This window comes from Pelophylax lessonae (genome assembly GCF_965119305.1).
Source record: "Pelophylax lessonae genome assembly, chromosome: 7".
Classification (NCBI taxonomy): domain Eukaryota; kingdom Metazoa; phylum Chordata; class Amphibia; order Anura; family Ranidae; genus Pelophylax; species Pelophylax lessonae.
The window spans coordinates 266,088,535-266,106,504 of NC_138774.1; the positions used below are offsets into that span (position 1 = coordinate 266,088,535).

The following is a 17,970-nucleotide window of genomic DNA, read 5'->3' on the forward strand; positions in this document are numbered from 1 at the left end:
TAAAAAAATGCAGCAACTTTCAATTTTTTAAAGCATGAAGATCCATTTCCTAGTGTATCACTTGGTACTCATACCTTTAAAGGGTATGGCTACCCATGGTTAGTAATCCCTGCCTTAGACACACTTGAATAAATCCAAAATTGCCCACGCTGTGTTTGCTTAAATGCCTTTAATTTATGGTAGCTGCTGTTTACAAGTGGCTCGTTCAGATCTATATTTAGACAATGTACACTCACTGGCCACTTTATTAGGTACACCTTGCTAGTGCCGGGTTGGCCCCCCTTTTGCCTTCAGAACGGCTTTAATTTTTCATGGCATAGATTCCTCAAGGTGTTGGAAACATTCCTCAGAGATTTTGGTCCATATTGACATGATAGTATCATGCAGTTGCTGCAGATTTGTCAGCTGCACATCCATGACATGAATCTCCTGTTTCACCACATCCAAAGGTGCTCTATTGGATTGAGATCTGGTGTCTGTGGAGGCCATTGAAGTTCAGTGAACTCTTTGTCATGTTCAAGAAACCAGTTTGAGATGATTTGAGCTTTGTGACATGGTGCATTATCCTGCTGGAAGGAGCCATCAAAAAATGGGTACACTATAGTCATAAAGGGATGGACATGATCAGCTACAAAACTCAGGTAGACCACAGCATTTAAACAGTGCTCAATTGTTACTAAGAGGCCCAAAAGTGTGCCAAGAAAATATCCCCAAAACCATTAAATCCCCACTACCAGCCTGAACCTTTGATATAAGGCAGGATGGATCTATGCTTTAATGTTGTGTACTCAAAATTCTGACCCTACCATCTGAATGTTGCAGCTTACTCCATGGACTCAACATGCCTCTCAGGAAATACCTTGGGGTGTGTACCTTCCAAAAAAGTGTAATTTGTGTGTGTGTGTGGGGGGTGCTATCTTTTTCAGGGCCTCTGAAACTGTGTCAGATAGTGATGAAGTGAAACAAGCAATTTGCACCCTTTGAAATCCTAAAGACGGTTATTCGTTTTCGGCACCCGTACGCAGCTAGGTTCCCAAAAAGTCTCACACATGCGGTATTCCCATACTCAGGAGAAGCAGAAGAATGTATTTCGGGGTGTAATTCCACATATACTCATGGCACGTGTGAGCAATATATCATTTGGTTGAAATTGATATTGTCTGATATATTATATGTGGAGTGCGGTTATGTACTTTTTGGTTATTGTTTAATGATATAGGTCCATATTTGGCACCACTGTTAGGTACATTGTTTATACATACACACTATGCACTTTACCTGATATATCGGAATTGGCCCCTGAGGCTACTGATATTGCCGCTATTCCAGGAAAGTGCTGTACCAGAGTGATGCCTGCAGCTAGAGGCATCACCACGATACCGGGGTCCATAGCCGACGGTCGGCTGTCTTGTAATGAATTGTGGCGAATCCGCCGCTGGGACCACCCTTACCTGAAAGCCGATCGCCGATGTTTTTAAAAATACCGGGGTTATGGCAGCTATCTGCTGCCATAATCCCCCTATATAGCATCAAAGTGATGGCGTACATCTGCGGTGGGCGGTCGGTAAGGGGTTCATGTGAGATTGGGGGTCAAGAAGACCTCAGAACTCACATCTACACTAAAAAATGATGAAAAAAATGGGCTCTTTAAATCCGTTGCTAGGAAACTACGTATGACATCGCTCCGGTCCTCCAAGGCCATAGAGTGGAATGAGGGCCATCTTGCCCTCACTCGACTTCCTGCCTGAGGGGACAGCGGATCGGATCGTTTTCCCCGCTACCTGCTGCCATAACCCCTGTATTTAATGTCAAAGTACCAACGTAAAAATGCGGTGGGCGGTCCGTAAGTATTTAAGAACATTTGTTGTATTTTCGAATTGTTATTGGGGTCAGGTCGATGTTCGTTTTCGATTGTAGTGATTAGAACCTTTGAAAAAGTATGGAAAACTTTTTTTCGAATGAGAAAATTTCTAACAATGTATGTTTTTGTTCATGAAATTATATTCATTCCTAAACCAAATGTTGAAAGCAAACACAATTAAAAGTATTTGTGAATGACATTGGTCATCAAATGTATTGAGAATTTTCATAAGAATGTTTGTACAAATATTGGAATGAATGATTGTTTGAAAGGGTGGTAATAAATAACGCATACTCAGACTGGTCTGGGGTGGTAAGTGGGGTCCCCCAAGGCTCAGTCCTGGGACCAATTTTGTTCAATTTATTCATAAATCGCATTGAGGACGGGATCAGTATCTCAATATCAGTTTTTGCAGATGACACAAAATTAAGTGGGGCAATAACTTCACATCATGATGCAGAAATCTTACAGAATGACCTGAACAAAATAACAGAGTGGGCAACTACATGGCAAATGAGGTTTAATGTGGAGAAGTGTAAGGTATTGCACTTGGGACTAAAAAAATTAACGGCCAATACACTTTGGGGGGGAACCCCTGGGGGAATCAAAAATAGAGAAAGATCTGGGAGTCTTAGTGGAAGATAGACTTAGCAATAGCATGCAATGTCAAGCTGCAGCTGGCAAAGCCGGCAGAATATTAGCATGCATAAGGAAGGGGATTTATTCCAGAGATAAAACTATAATCCTACCACTTTATAAAACTCTGGCCCGACCGCATCTGGAGTATTCTGTCCAGTTCTGGTCGCCAGTCCTCAGAAAGGGTGTGATGGAGCTGGAGAGAGTCCAGAGGAGAGCAACTAAACTGATTAGGGATTGGAGGACCTTAATTATTAATTGATTTATTCTCCCTGGAAAGGAGACGTCTGAGAATGGACATGATAGCGATTTACAAATACCTCAACGTCGATCTCAGCATAGAAAAAAAACTGTTGAGTCGCAACGAATGCATGAGGAAACGAGGCCATACAATGCGATTAGAGGAGAAAAGATTTAACCTTAGACTATGCAGGGGGGTTTTTACAGTAAGGGCTACAAGATTCTAAAATTCTCCACCACAAGTGGTGGTAACTGCGGGGACTATGGCTACTTTTAAAAGACTCTTGGACGTACATCTCAAGGATCAAAACATTCAGGGGTATGTGAGATGATTATGGCCACACACACCTACACAGGTTGAACTGGATGGACTATTGTCTTTATTCAACCTCAACTACTACAGAATGCGGACCGCGTGAAAGAGGCCTTATAGTGAAAGTATATATTTTGCCCTGGTGATTTCAGGAGGAAACAAGGATAATCTACTTTATACAAATCATTTAAAAATTTATTAAATTCAGGACTAACCTATTTTCCACTGCAGTGTGTATATATGATAGGATCACCACAAGTCCACCACCAAGTGCAGGGGAAGTAAGAAATGGCCACTCACCGGATGCATTTGCTCACTTACTCTCATAAATGAGCATTATGCGCATGTAGGTAACAGATCCCAATGTTACCATAGGATAGGTCACACCACAGGTAAAGATGGTTTCCACTTCAGTGCATTAGCCCTTTTTTTTCACACTCTCTCCCAACCGTATGAAAAACAAAGAGATAACTTCCCTAGTGCAGTATGTCTGATAAATTTTATTCACACCAAATACTCATACATTGCACTCACTTGTATAGTAGTAAAAACACGCTCATCTCAATATGCAAGGCAGTAGCGGAACCTCCAATCTAAGGTAAGATTGGAGGTTCCGCTACTGCCTTGCATATTGAGATGAGCGTGTTTTTACTACTATACAAGTGAGTGCAATGTATGAGTATTTGGTGTGAATAAAATTTATCAGACATACTGCACTAGGGAAGTTATCTCTTTGTTTTTGATACGGTTGGGAGAGAGTGTGAAAAAAAAGGGCTAATGCACTGAAGTGGAAACCATCTTTACCTGTGGTGTGACCTATCCTATGGTAACATTGGGATCTGTTACCTACATGCGCATAATGCTCATTTATGAGAGTAAGTGAGCAAATGCATCCGGTGAGTGGCCATTTCTTACTTCCCCTGCACTTGGTGGTGGACTTGTGGTGATCCTATCAGATTGCACGGAGTTTTGGCATATCCAAACACTGTCATCATTAATACATGAATTTTTATGGTGATTGAAGATCTGAAAGTGGACTGTTGTTTCATATTTCACCTATGTGGTCATTTGACTAAAAGACTGTGAGGACTGTTTATCAACCGCACTGTTAATTTGATGATCATCCACGGGTGAGAGTAGGAACTCTTCTGGGAACTTTTTTAGATTGTTCTAGCGCTACTATTATTCCTTTTTTATTGTTATCAAGTATTTTATATTTGTTTAAGTGGCAGCTTTAGTTTTAGAGTTTTTTACCAGCAGTCTGCTGGTGCTACCTAGAGCGCGGAGTTAATCATACAGTTTGGGCGGGAGACTGAGGATTAATATCTACAGTGTGTATATATAATCACCTATAAAATCTTAAATTTTTTACTTTGCTTTTCGTATTAGAAAAACAATCCGCAAAGAAATCTGATACTGCAAATCTTCCCTTTCATACTTTATAGAACCTTGACAAAACCAGGTCTTATGTAAGTGTATATTTAAAACACACATTTCTGTGATGTGATCAGAAACCTTCTCCGAACCGAGACGGGCTGTTAAGCAGGTAAAGAATATCTGTGGCCTTTTTTTACGTACCCCCTGCTGGTTGAGTAACTAAACTAGTAAATTATTATAATGTATGCAGACATTTTCACATCAGTTTTGTCAATAGCAATGTCTCCCCCAGCATAAAGTATATCACAGAATGAGAAGAAATAGCATTCATAAAACATTTATAAGTGTAGCACAAGTAGGGCTGAATGTTGGCAGTTTGTTATCCGAAAAATAAATTAGCATACAAAAAAAAAAAAAACTAAAAGACCTTGGAGTAATATTACTGATGTGACTGTTGCGTTGGAATCTGACATTTATCCTTTGTGTGTGTGAGATTTCTTGTGAAATAATTATGGAAACTTCATGGGCGAATCTTAAATAAGTGAAACATTTGCAAAGACATATCAGGATCAACATATAATTGGAGACGATGCATGGAGCTGAGGCTGTGTGGACTGGTCCATTTTAATCCTTGAGGATTTTTTTTATTTTTTTTTCTAAGTTATATTTATGCGTTTCATCCAATTCATAGCTGAGGTTTAGACAGATCTAAACAACAAGATCATGCAGCCCTTTATTCATTAATGCTTTGTTATCACCTATATTCACATTAAGTTTTCACTCTACATAATATATAGGGAGGTTGATAAGGCGTGTGTACAGTTCACTGTAAGTGTAGCTGCTCTAGATCAGAGGGGAAGCTCTACTGACTTCTATCAACCAATTACGTGCAAGCTAAAATGCTGTTTTTTTTTTTTCCTTGAATGCAATTGAGTATTCTTTTCAAAGTGAAGCTTAACCTCATTTACTAAGCTCTACAGCAAGTGCACTTGCAGTGCACGGTATATTTGCCTTTAGTAAATCAACCCCAATACACTTACTTGCACAGATAGGTGTGAATCATTAAAGGAGTTATAAAGTCAGAAGGTTTTTTTATCTTAATGCATTCTATGCAATAAGATAAAAAGCCTTCTGTGTGCATCGGCCTCCCTAATACTTACCTGAGGTCCCTCTCTGTCCAGCACTGTCCACGAGTGTCTCAGCCATCCAAGATTCTCCCTCCTGATTGATTGACAGCAGTGGCAGCCAAAGGCGCCACTGTTGTGTCTCAGCCAAAGTCAGCTAGCCAATCAGGAAAGAGGGGGGGGGGGGCAGGGCTGGGTTGGGGCTTTGTGTCTGAATGGACAGAGGAAGCTGTGACTCGACTCGGGTGCCCCCAGAGCTTGCTGTGGGGGGCGCTAAACAGGAGGGAGGGGCCAGGATCACAGAAGAGGGACCCGAGAAGAGGAGGATCCGGGCCACTCTGTGGAAATCCACTGCAACAGAGCAGGTAAGTATAACATGTTTGTTATTTTGATAGAAAAAAAAAAACTTTACAATCAGTTTAGGGTCCATTCCAGACCTGTCTGGTTTGATGCAGAGCATTACCAAATGCTGTGTCAATGCATTTGATTCATTTAAATGATTTTTGCTTTCAGTTCTTTTTATTAATATTTTTCAAAAACAAATACAAGAGAAAAGACCATACCAATACAAACCATTTAAAGACACATGTAGTATACAGTACCTGAAATATACATAAGGAAAAGGGAGAAAAAAAACCCCATATACCCCACAGTGTACATATGATTCCCCGACCCTTTCCTTCTACAAACCTTAATCTTTGAAGCATGAATACCTTTACTGGTCCATTCCTCCTGACTGTATTTAGGGGTCTGCCCAATCTCATCATATAAACCCCCCCTCGTCTCCACAGTGAAGAAGTAGAAAAAAAAAGGGGGGGGACTCCACCCCAAACGTGAAGAAAACTGTGAGGGGAAAACATTTTTTCTAAAGAAACCATACTTAAAAAAGAAAATTGGGAATAATCCATTCATTATTACTTAATTAGGTGGGCCCCGGCGTGGCTACCTATAGCTGACACCCCATTCCTGCCCTAACTTGCCATGTTCCCCTATCGGACCCCACTTTCCTCTCTCATAACATAATATAACAGAGCCAACATGGGGGAAACTTGGTGATATTCATCATTAGATAATTAGAAGATCTCCGAAGTTTGTCCTGATTTCAGCAGATTTTTCAGGGGCTCAGTGCATGCGAGAATGTAATTTTAACAAACACTAAAGCCCTTAGGCTGGCCATACATAATTTTCTTGTTCAATTTCCTTTAGATTTACTAACTATGTAGTGCAAGGGCCTGCCTGATTGCATACAATATTGAAAGTGTTTAGGTTCGACCTCATAATTTAGGGTTTTGGCTAAAAGGGGGACATCAGAGGAAAGTCGAAAGCAATATTCTGGAAAGAAAACGTTCCATGCCAATCATTATCATGAAAGGCATACATATCCGGTGAATGAGACTTTTGGGAAGTTTTCAGGAGTGGTGAATCACAAGTCACATGGTGAATTGGATGCAAAATGTTCAATGGTGGGGTTTTAAATATTGGACAAGTGAATATTTATTTGGAGCACAGCAAGCACTATTGCGCACTGGTGTTGTGGACTATCATAGTTTATGTGGAAACACCATATAGATGTATATGATTGACTTTTTTTGTTCTGAATTTTGGTATGCTTGTTATTTTCTGGAAGGGTAGTTAAATCACAGCAAAGTGGTTTATGGTATGAAAATGAGTTACCCTCTTAATATGTAGTGAGGATATGCTGCCATAAATATACATAACAATACATATGGCAGTGGTCTCTTTGCAAACATATATCCGCCCCTTGAGACACTATTCCTCTCACTAATACGAGGCACTATTCCTCCCACTGACACCAATGATGAGGCACTGTTCCTATCACTGACCCCATTGATGAGGCACTATTCCTACCACTGACACCAATGATGGGGCATTATTTCTTACACTGACACCAACAATGGGGAACTTATTACTTCCACTGACACCAATGATGGGGCACTAGTCCTCCCATTGACACCAATGATGGATCATTATTTTTACCACTGATACCAACGATGCAGCGTTATTTCTAACACTGACACCAACGACAGGGCATTATATTCCTCCCACTAACACCAACAATGGAGCACTGTTCCTCCCACTAAAACCAACGATTTAGCACTATTCCTCCCACTGAAACCAATGATGGAGCACTATTCTTCCCACTGACACCAATGATGGGGCACTATTACTCCCACTGATGCCAATGATGGGGCACTATTCCTCCCACTGACGCCAATGTTGGGGCACTATTCCTCCCACTGACACCAATGATGGGGCATTATTTCTTTCACTGACACCAACGATGGGGCATTATTTCTTTCACTGACACCAACGATGGGGCACTATTCCTCCCACTGACACCAATGATGTGGCATTATTTCTCCTACTGACACCAACGGCAGAGCACTATATTCCTCCCGCTAACACCAACAATGGAGCACTGTTTCTCCCACTGAAACCAATGATGGAGCACTATTCCTCCCACTGACACCAATGATGGGGCACTAATATTCCTTTATACTTTGTGCACTGGTCTTATTAAATTGGTAGAGGGGGGATTATGGTGGGGGTTGTTTTTTAGGGGTTGGGCTTGTTCCCTTAGTTCCAGTGAAGGGAACTCCTAAGGCGTCAGCATGCCAAGACATTTTGAATTATTTATTGCTCCCAACTGTGTGGGAACAGTTTGGGGATGGCCCCTTTCTGTTCCAACATGATTGCACACCAGTGCACAAACAAGGTCCATAAAGACAACTATGAGCGAGTTTTGGGTGGAGAAACTTGACTGGCCTGCATAGAGTCCTGACATCAACTCGATAGAACACCTTTGGGATAAATTAGAGTGGAGAATGCAAGCCAGGCCTTCTCATCCACATCAGTGCCTGACCTTACAAATGTGCTTCTGGAAGAATGGTCAAACATTCCCATAGACACACTCTTAAACCTTATGAACAGCCTTCCCAGAAGAGTCAAAACTTTTATAGCTGCAAAGGGTGGGCCAACTCAATACTGAACCCTACAGACTAAGACTGAGATGCCATTTAGGTTCTAGATTTCTTGTGAAGTTGTAGTGTAGAGTCATAAAGCAATATACCCCTATTCTGTTTAATTATGCTGCAAATTGTATTGTTGATCCCTTAAATTTCATAATTAAGGAGAGAGATTTGAGCATCCTTTGTAGACTTGCAATGGTGGAAGTATGGTTAGATAAAGGGGGCAACAAATATTGGTGGGGATATTTGGCATAGGCTTCATTGATCATTTTTTACCCATGCCCTTTTTGAAGAAATGTACTCTGTATTTGGATTTCAAACCCTCTATAGAAGAGCAATTCCAATATGAATTGCTGCTTGAATATAGAGTATTCAGTTTCCACCAAAAATGATTGTGACTGGCTCAATGTAAATGGAGATTTCCAGCAGTAGGATTTCTTGTACAAAAGTTTTTATTTTAAGAAGAGGCATAAACATACATCAAACAGCAGTAGGATTTCAAACTAATTGTACACCAACTCCAGATCAAGTAAGGTTAAACTGTCCTTATTGATTATTGCTGTAAAGGTAATCACCAATGGGTTATTCTTACAGTTCACCGGGGCTGGTGCATATGTTACATGTTGCACCATAAATATGGGTGTAAAATATTAGATAAGGCAAACATATTCTTTAAGTTTCACATGTCTACCCTAAATAAAATGTTGATGGGAAATATATTGCCTTTTGTGTGCTGCTGATGTTTAAAGTTTCTTTAGGTTTTCAGTTAATATAGTAACACAGTAATAATGTCCATCTAGATAAACATAAGATCAAATAAACTGTTTATTGATGCGGCTTTACTTCTTGCAGGAGGAACCAATCACATTTTGCGAGGAGACGTTTGTGTCCCACCGTTCCAGTGGAATGAGACCATTTCTTCAAAATGCAATTCAGCTGCAGCTTTTTAAACAGGTGCGTTGTTTAAATACTATATTCTAACAAAGGAGTTGAAATAATTAAATGGCAGTGCTAATTAAAGCATAAATATGACATTTGTGTCTCTTTAGTTCATAGATGGACGCCTTGACCTGCTGAACACAGGAAATGGATTTAGTGATGTATTCGAGGAAGAGATTAATATGGGAGAATATGCTGGTAAGGAATTTTGAAAAGTTAATCTATCATTTCTGTTTGAGCCAATAAGAAGAGAGTGGGGGTGGGGCTGAGCTGCACTCTGTGTGTAAATGTCCATTCAAAGGAGCCCAGCTTGGGATAAAGCCTGCTCAAATGCAATAAACAGTGGCAGCGAGCACAGAGGCAGAGTCTTATCACTGTGACGAGTTTCATGGGACATGTAAGATTCAGTAACATGCATATACGTGTTTATGAGGTTGAGTAAGCGCTGAATTTACCGTGAAGCGCGTCACCTTTTATTATTCCTGTTGTACCTGTGATTTCATTTTTGTTCGACATGTTGGTGATGTCACATGATCTGCTGAAGAGAGTTGCAAATAAGTTATTGGTGGTGATTGACTTCCTGTGCAGAAGATTATTTTATAAGCATCCAACTTATTAAACTCAGAACTACTTTAAAATATTTTTGACAAGATCTCAAACATATAGTAGTAGCAGCTGAGATTTAATAAGGTGAAAGTTTCTTAAAACATTCTGAAAGCACACACTGCCTGCCATCTTTAGTAACCATTTCCTAGGTCCTCAGAGTCCACACCTCCCCTGCCCAGCAGTGCAGATCAAAATAGTAAGGCCCCTTACCACTATACCATTCCATTGCGGTGCGTTACTGCGTACAAGTTAATATGTGTTGCATATTGCAGCCATTTCATCAAGAGTGGGCTACCACTGCATGGCAATGAAAAAATAAAAACCTGCACCTTTAATGCTTTGCAATACAAGTCATATGTTATAGTGTGCTCAATATGAGCTTGTACTTTAAGGTGCCATTCTAAATCAATGGCACGTCAATGTACCACACCAGGGTACCATGTGTTGCAGTAAAATGCACATTATCATAAAGCATGTTTAAATTTTAACTTTACTTTCAAATAATTTAATAGAAAGACCCCCACTGCTCGTGCTAATTAAACATCCCTGCATTGCAGTGCAGCCCATAAGCATACACCTGAAAGCCTTTCTGCAGGCTTACAAGTAGACAGTTTCTACATTTGGACCTATGAAGAATCTAGTACCCCTGGAATGTTGCTCTCTACCACCCAGCATTCCTACCACTGCACCCTCCTGCACCACTGATTCTGAATCTTCCAGCTTCCCTTTACCCCTGACACTGCACCCCTTTACCACTTACTCTAAACCCCCTTTCCTCCCTGACACTGCAACTTTTTGCCAGCTAGAACCCCACCTTCCCTGCCACCCAACACTCCTACCACTGCACCCTGGATTTTGAACCTCCCTGCCTCCCAGCACCCCTAACAATAAAACCCAAGACCCCAGCCTATGCAGCTTTCCGCTAACTACCAACTCTGCTTTTGCATACTCTGCCACTGCTCCCCCTTGCTGTGATGGCTGTAGAGGCAAGTTATGTTTTATACATTTTTTACACAGCATATGTATACTGCCAATAGTTTGCATAACACTTTACAAAATAATAGGAGATAGTAAAGTATACAGTTCAAGACAAGAGGATTAGAAAGACCTTGCCCATGAGACCTTACAATCTAAAAGGCAGGCTAAGTAAGAGAAGAGGTAATAACTGTGAAGAATGAGTTGATTAAAAAAGTAAATGTTTTATATTAGATATGTAGCAGGAGCTGGGTGTGGGCACTGAGACAATGACAATTCCGACATCTTTGTTTAGTTTTATTGTATTGTAGGGGATGGGAGAAGGGAATGAGTGGGATACTCCTCTGGCTTAACAAGGTACACTTTTGGGACTCATTTCTAAAAATGTGCTTGTCAGTGCTGTCTTGACGCCAGCCGACGCTAGCCAACGCTTCCTGACGCATGAAAGTAATGTAACACTGAAAACTGTGCTGGAACCTCGACCTTAGTCCAGAAGATCCAGGACTGTAGAATATTAACTTCTGACACTGCTTTGTTCAAAAGTCACTGACTGACTCCCTCCAGCCCTGCGCTGGCTTGAGGTAGCTCGTTGTGAATTCCTGTACTGCTGCAACTCTCAACTGATGCACTCACACTCTGCACTAACTCTTTAGGGCCCAAACTTTAACACTTCAGGGTCCTCAACCTAGGTACCGCCTCTATCACTTCAGGGTCCTCTGACCAGGTACCCCCTTTACAGCTAGCTGATACTTGGATCTTAGAACCTTCTCCGGAGTGGTCCCCACTGACACTAGGCAGACCCCCAGGGGCAATCCTCAGTACTCACGACCTGTGTAGACTTTCCTGGGACTGGACCCCTCACGCTCTCTGCTGGTTCTCAGCACACTAGAATCCCTTCAGCTCAACTCAGCACTCTCTGGATTCTCAGGCAGCACCCGAGACATCCGCTTCCTCTGACAGGAGGAGAGACAGCCGTTCTCTACCTCCTGGGACTCTGCTTCCCGCCAAAGACGCTGAGCCATGCACTCCCCTCAAACCTATACCCACTCCCAGAATCCTCTGCAACAGAATCTGCCTTCTGGGGTAGTTACAAGCCTGAATGTGTCCCTGATTGGGTTTCCTCCACTGCCCTATGAGAAGCCTCTCACAGAACCAGTTGGGAGACTCCCCTTTCAGAAGACACACCTGAAAGCCATGACACCCTGCCAAAAAGAAATCATGGCCCTGCTGTTAGGCAGACAAGGCCCACTATGCATTTACCTAACTGTAGGATGCTACAGATACATGTAGGCAGGGGCGTACCTAGAGCATTTAGCACCCCCCAACTTTAAAATGTAAAAACACCCTCAAATATTGCCTTCTGCCCAAATAATGAGCAATTGTGTGGTCTCTGTATTTTATTTTACTTTAAGGAAAACAGAGAGGATCCTTCTGTGCACTGTTTGCCTTAGAGTAAATCCGGGTCCGTGCAGGCGGCACACCGCACGTCAACATGCTGATGTCGACATCAAGTAACGTTGTGTGGTCTGCAAGCTGGAAGAATCCTCCTCCTGCAGTCTGCCTTCGTCCTGTTCTCTTCATTAAGCCTTGAGGAGAGCTATGGTGACTGCTTTATGGGTAGAAATGATCACTACTGTGTTGTCCTGCTTGCTCTGTTCTACCCAGGGAGGGGGAGGCTTGCGTGTTGATAGGAACACAAGCCTAGTAGAGATCGAGTTTCCCCTTTCTGGACATTCCTCTGCATGCTCACAACCCGCCACCTGCTCCTCCCTTGTCCATGGACCAGAGGGGTGTCTTCTAAACAGTGGCAATGTTCAGGCTCCTGGGGTAGTGCTCTCCTCCTCCCTCGCTTGCTCAGTCCTGTGACAGCTCAGTGTCCAATCTGCGCCAGTTGTCAGTGCTGACTTTTCCGGTCCTCCCTCAAACTAGTTCCTCTCTTGCTCAGGACTCAGAAATGGCGCCAAAAATTCAGAGCTTCTGCAGAGCCAATGAGAGAGGAGGAGTGTGGATTGCAGGTGGAGGATCAGCATTGGAACCATTTCACCACTACAGACGGCCTGACATCCCCCCAACGTGTGGCACCCTCAGTGGACTGCCCCCCCCCCATTGTTACACCACTGCATGTAGGATGAACTATCCTCAAGAAATACATTTTTTAAGAGATCGCCTGAAAGGTGGTCAATGTAGGTCAATGTAGGGGTAGGGAGCTGCAGATGGGAGACGTGCTGGAGAAGACCTTGAGGCAAGCATAAGAGGAGGGAGCTACAGTGCAGGGGGTTTTAAGAGGATTAGAGAGGATGGTTTGGGTGATATTTTTTGATGAGGTCAGTAATTTGGCTTAGGACAAAGTTGCAAATGGAAAATGAAAAGCTCTTTACTGCCCATAAAAGGTGGGAACAGATGTGATTTTATTTGTGCATCCAAAAAATCACAAAGTTATGAATAATAAAAAAAAAAAACTTTTATTCCAAAGTTAAAATGACAGATAAGACAAAAGCAATTTTAAAAAGAGTTCTTATGAATATGACATATATATATATATATATATATAGTATCTGGCATCTAGGATCGACACACTTCACGAAGAACTCATTTCCTCAGGATACCCACCTATATACAGTAAGTCTAAAATAAATACAGTATAACGTATAAACACATTGTCAATTGTATCCTGAAAACACAAAAAGAGAACATGAAATAATATATTCAAATAAAGAAAATAATATGTAAAATATCACAGCCTTTGGCTCTGTAACATTTTAGGTATTTTTTTCTTTATTTTTAACAAGGTTGTTGATTATTTCATGCCATTATGAGAGTTCCCAAGAGAATTGAGTTCCCTCTCCCAATGCTCCAGGAAGCTTATGCCTTGGGTCAGTTAAATAGTTGAATACCATTGAGATACAGCTCTTTATTGGATACTCTTTATTGGATTCTGATAGGAGGAAGATAGTTGTAAGGTCTCAAGATAAAAATCACCTATGCGTAACAATCCCTTATTCTTCCACCATCTGAAAAGTTATGGAGAAAGTCCCAGTAGAAACTCTTTTTTTTAACAGGGAAGAAAGGCGTGTATATGGCGAGCAAAGTTTCTTCCTCATCCAATGTCTGTCCCTTACAGCTAATGAAAAACATGGCAATGTGTTTACACATTATATTAATTCTTGTAGACTTACTGTATATGGACTTGGATCCTGAGGAGTTGAGTTTTTCGCAAAACTTGTCAATCCTAGACACCAGATACTATAGATTTGTTAGATACATAAGAACTCTTTTCTTTTTATTGTTTCTGTCCTATCTGTCATTTTAACATTAAAATATGTAATTTTTAACATTTTGAATTCTAACTAAAGGTGGTGTCCACAGAGTAATAGATTTGTAAAAACAGGGCATTTTTCACCTAGTTTTGCAAAGTTGTGAATAGCTTTGTAAGATGTTATGTCAGGACTTGGCTCACCTCCTGGTGGCACCGTGCTTCTCAGAGTGGGAGGTTGCAGTTCCAGTGTCCAGCAATTAGTCTCCACTTGATGCTGGTTGCTAGGAGGGTATAAGGGTGTTCCTCTGCTATTTCACAGCTCTTCAGTGGTTTGCTGCTTCCTTACATTGTTTCCAGTAATCCTGCTCTTGCACCTGCCATGTACCCTGTATCCTGCTGCATTGTACCTGCTCTCCTTTGTTCCTGGACCCATTTTTTGTTCCCCCTTCCCATGTGCTCCCTGCACCTCCAGTTTTCCCTGTTTTTCTCTGTTACTCATGTTGGATATATTGTATGTAGTATTCTTTTAGTTAGGTTTCCTATTTGTTATATTTATTAGTCTGGTATTGTCAGTGGGGTTTTTGTTCACATTACTTTCATGCTTACTATTTGTTAGTGTTTGCATGGATTTGTTTCACTGTAAATAAACCTCACTGAAGCATATCCTGACATGTTGTTTGTATGTTGAATTTTATGTGTTGGGTGAGCAGAAGTCAGTGGATAGATTGGCAGAGAGGGGTGGCTGACACTGAACAGTTGGTAAGGTGGATAAATCTTGCAGCAGTGTCATTATTATTATTATTATTATTATTATACTGGATTTATATAGCGCCAACAGTTTGCACAGGGGTGTTTATGATAAACTGACGGGAGGATAGCCTGTATAACGGTAGACCATTGAGGAGGTAGGTGCAGTAGTTGAGATAACAAAAGAGTAAGTTAGTAGCCTGGTGGTTTCATTGGTTAAGAAGGGCTTATTTTGGAAATGTTATGGAGCTGAAGGTGTCAAGATTTGGACAGTAATTAGATGTGGGGTCAAAAAAGAAGAAGTCAGAATTCAGGATTACACCTAGGCCCCTGGCACAATGGGAGGGACTGAGTTGTTCTATTGATCTTGATGGAAGTCAGTAGAGGGAATGTGGGGTAGGAAATATCATGAGCTCAGTTTTGAAAAGTTTCTTTTGAAAAGAGCTTCAGGAAGTGGTGTGATATCTATACCAATATAACAGTAAATGAGCAATGCACAAAGAGAATCAAGGGGTGAGCTGAGGATTTGAGAGATACATTTGGGTGTGGTCAGCATAAATGTAGTATTGGAAGCTGTGGGTAGCTATCAGCTGACCGAGGGAGGTGTTGTAGATAAAGAATAGAAGGGGTTCAAGGACAGATCCTTAGAGGACCCCTACAGGAAGAAGAGAAGAGAGTTAGAGATGTAGGTCACGATTAAGAGAACCGGTTGTTCAACTTTTTTTTTTTTTTATTAATTCTTTTTATTTCAATATGTGCATTAAAACAAATAACCAACATATCCTTTCAAAGAGCAAAACAAAAATTACATAACAAAGTTGAAACTGTTCAGGTATCCAATAAGGGTACCTTTTTACTTTAACATTCATAATCCCTTTTACATATCCATTTACCTTAATTGATCGCTGTTGTCCCGGTGTGCCCCAGCCCCTCACTCCAGTTTAACCATTGATTCAATACCTCGACTTCAAGACATTAATAACCCTTTACTTCTTACTATTCTTCGGTTGTTCAACTATTAAAAGCAGCAGAAAGCTTTAATACTGTAGTATGATTACAAAGTAGTGGCCATTGGTTTTACCTGTTATTAAGTTGCTAGCAAGTTCTGTTAGGGCAGTGTTTGCGGAGTGTTGTGGGCGAAAGCCAGACTAAAGGGGTCAAACAGATTTTTATCAGTGATGTAGCAGCTCAGAGGGTTATCGACTAGGCAATCTGGATGTTTAGATGTATATGGGATCAAGGAGATGGGTCTTCTTGGGAGGGAGTCCACTGTGGGCCTTTTCAGTATGGGGTGACCAATGCATGTTTTAGAAAGGGGGGATATGATAATAAAGATGAAGAGATTGAGTATGTGAGTTAGAGAGCCTAATATAAAGCAAGAGGGTGACCAAGTAGTAGTAACAGTGTCTGGGGGCTAGTTGGTTTAGGTGGACATCAGACAATAACTACCTTCTCTGTAGTAACAGGGTCAAAAGCGGAAAGTTTTAAATGTGGTGGTAGGGAGAGATATCAGGACAGAGCTCATCCCAAATTATATTTCTCTTGTTTTTTAAATGATTGGCAATATCTTGGTCAATGAGTTATTGGGCATGGAAAAAGTAAAAAAGAGTTGACAAAGACTACATGAGAGGGTGTTAATGAGAAAGATAAACTAACTCTCCTTAGCAGCACCAAGGGAGAAATTATATTTTAGGAGGGTAGATTTATACAGGGTCTTATAGGGATTGCTTAAGAATGCATCTATGTTTTTTGACAATTGTGTCAACTGTTTGTGAGGGTTGCAGCATTTGGGACCTAATTCTGCATGTAAAGAGGGGAGTGTGTGTCAAAGGAGGATGAGGGCAAGCTGTTGCAGACAGAAGTTTCTCGACTACGCTTCTACTTGATCCCAACCTGCAACCACTTGTTACCGCCTTTGGCTTGTTACTGACTACGCTTCTACTTGATCCCAACCTGCAACCACTTGTTACCGCCTTTGGCTTGTTACTGACTATGCTTCTGCTTGATCGCTACCTGCTATATTTGCTGACCCCGGCTTGCTCACTTCCTGTTGGGGCGATACTGAGAAGCGCAACCTGATACTAACACACAGCAAAACCCATCTCTACCTTCAGGAGTTCTGGTAAACACTGGTTAGTACTTAGACTCTTGGGTGAGCCTGTGTCATCCGTCAGTGTGACCTGCATCTGTACTTATCAAGCTGGTCGGTGGGAGCCTCTCTACTGCTATAGCTACTGGTCTCCGAGCCTGATTCCCTGACCATGACATCAGATTGAGAAGTGTATGTCTGTTGTGTTAGATTGAAAGATGAGGTAAAAAAAAAAAAAAAAATTATAAAAACTGAAAGATGGTGCCTCCCAGTGGAATGATGTGATATTTCAATACTATATCTATTAGATAAATGTGGCTGACTTCAATTTTTTTGGATTTACCAAAAAAAGCATGAGAAAAAGAACAATTTGAGGCGCCAAATCTAAATGTGCTAGTGCTGAATAAATAGATTAATAAATAATCAATAATAGAATATAAAGTAATAAAAATATTAAATAATTCAATAATTCATGAAGCGCAAAAAAATTAATCCAGTGCACAAATTGCATAGCATATAAATATTGCATAAAGTCCATTAATCCATAAAGTGCATACATTTTTCCAGTGAAAGTAATCCACCTCAAAAGTGACAAAGAAAAGTGGTGAACAAATCTTCTTGCTTAAAAAGTGCTAGTGCTTAATTTTTCCTTCACCCGTTAGTGTGAGGGTAACTCACCAGAAATCAGAGGGCCTCCAGGACCCAGCTCGCTCTAAAATTTGCAAATAGCCTCCTTAGATGGCTGGTATAATTTTGATGGATGTACACTTGTCCCCCAATCAGGATGATTATGCCGTTTCCCAAGAGAATTAAAAAC

The 17,970-nt window shown here is 41.1% G+C and overlaps 1 protein-coding gene across 4 annotated transcripts in view; it reads left to right on the forward strand.

Annotated features, from left to right (window-relative positions):
- Window positions 1-17,970, forward strand: part of DENND1A (DENN domain containing 1A) — a 1,402,774-nt gene that overhangs the window by 1,087,830 nt on the left and 296,974 nt on the right. For all 4 annotated transcript variants that reach the window (XM_082262893.1, XM_082262895.1, XM_082262894.1 and 1 more), the window contains exons 14-15: window positions 9,394-9,495; window positions 9,591-9,678. In XM_082262893.1, the coding sequence (XP_082119019.1) occupies window positions 9,394-9,495; window positions 9,591-9,678 (190 nt within the window). The remainder of the gene's footprint in view (window positions 1-9,393; window positions 9,496-9,590; window positions 9,679-17,970) is intronic.